This window comes from Frankliniella occidentalis, unplaced genomic scaffold (assembly GCF_000697945.3).
Source record: "Frankliniella occidentalis isolate FOCC.00 unplaced genomic scaffold, Focc_3.1 Scaffold156, whole genome shotgun sequence".
Lineage (NCBI taxonomy): Eukaryota > Metazoa > Arthropoda > Insecta > Thysanoptera > Thripidae > Frankliniella > Frankliniella occidentalis.
The window spans coordinates 714,686-715,783 of NW_026267282.1; the positions used below are offsets into that span (position 1 = coordinate 714,686).

Below are 1,098 nucleotides of genomic sequence, written 5' to 3' on the forward strand. Positions count from 1 at the left end.
GCTCGCGACCTGTACTGGCACCAGGTCATGATGCTCGACATCGCCGCCCTGCTCACGCTTGCCGTGCTGGCAGTGCTCCTGGTCGCCCTCTTGGTGGTCAGGTGCGCCGTCTACGTCTTCCGCAGCAGTGGCCTGCAACGCAAAGACACCTTGAAGAGCACGAAGAAAGACTAAAAGCGAGGTTTTACGTAGGATTTGAAAGTTAGGGGTTCCAGAGTTTCTGGTCAATATAAGGCCCTTTTTACGATTTAATAGACCATTTGATCATTTTCACCTTATTTTCGTCAAGAAATGCCTCCTAGAAGCCAAACGCGGTACGAGGTAGAGCACAACGGACGAAATTTTCGTTCAAAGGGGTCTACTTTCACGAGTAACCCCTAAGGAACGCAAATAAATTATTTGAAAAAATATACATTTTGCGACCTGTGGTTTTTGATTTTTTATAAAGTCAATTTTCGGGGTAGAATGATCATCTTCGAACTCGATCTGTCTTTTTATGATACAAAACGACCCTGCAATTCCTAGATCGCTATCTCAATTCGTTCTCGAGTTATCGTCCGGACAGGCAGACAAACACACAAAGAGTCAAAAAACAAACAAACAAACAAAACAACAAAATAAAACTTTTTCTATAATAAAACAGACACATATAGCATATTCGTTGTGCCATTCCAACTCGACGTTTGTTGGCAAAAACACATTTAAAAAAACACACACACACAAAAAAACATTTTTTGAATCGTTAAAATCTTATACATTTTTAGTCTGAGGTAGGTCATAGCGTTTCACTCTCTTATCCCCCACCAAACGCCAAAGTACAGTGAGAAAGGAGTGTAATCATATGTAATCTTTACCCGCCAAGACCAAGCGAACGTCTAGAGACAACGGACTAGCAGTCAGGCCGTCAGCTTCCGATATGCAGCACGCCTCGCCGGCCCGCGCCGCCGCGCGACAGAACGTCGCGGTCCTCGTGATCGCCTCGCTCCTTCCGCTCCTGCTCATGCAATGCGTCTCGTCGACCGCACCTGAGGTCAAGACGACCGCGGCGGGCACCGCTCGGAAGCCGCTGCGCATCCTCGCCCTCATGACCTTCGACAC

At 46.9% G+C, this 1,098-nt stretch overlaps 2 protein-coding genes across 7 annotated transcripts in view; both read left to right on the forward strand.

Moving 5' to 3' along the window:
- LOC113204108 (UDP-glycosyltransferase UGT5-like) overlaps nt 1-1,098 on the forward strand; it is a 34,393-nt gene that overhangs the window by 22,800 nt on the left and 10,495 nt on the right. Inside the window, exon 6 of one of the 4 annotated variants that reach the window (XM_052271263.1) lies at nt 102-428. The exons of the other annotated variants lie outside the window; for them this stretch is intronic. Coding sequence (XP_052127223.1) covers nt 102-174 — 73 coding nt within the window. The 3' untranslated portion in view covers nt 175-428. Of the gene's footprint in view, nt 1-101; nt 429-1,098 lie in introns of those variants that run through there. 4 annotated transcript variants of the gene reach the window in all.
- LOC113204101 (UDP-glycosyltransferase UGT5-like) overlaps nt 1-1,098 on the forward strand; it is an 18,495-nt gene that overhangs the window by 3,354 nt on the left and 14,043 nt on the right. The window contains exon 1 of one of the 3 annotated variants that reach the window (XM_026419120.2): nt 909-1,030. The exons of the other annotated variants lie outside the window; for them this stretch is intronic. Coding sequence (XP_026274905.2) covers nt 917-1,030 — 114 coding nt within the window. The 5' untranslated portion in view covers nt 909-916. Of the gene's footprint in view, nt 1-908; nt 1,031-1,098 lie in introns of those variants that run through there. 3 annotated transcript variants of the gene reach the window in all.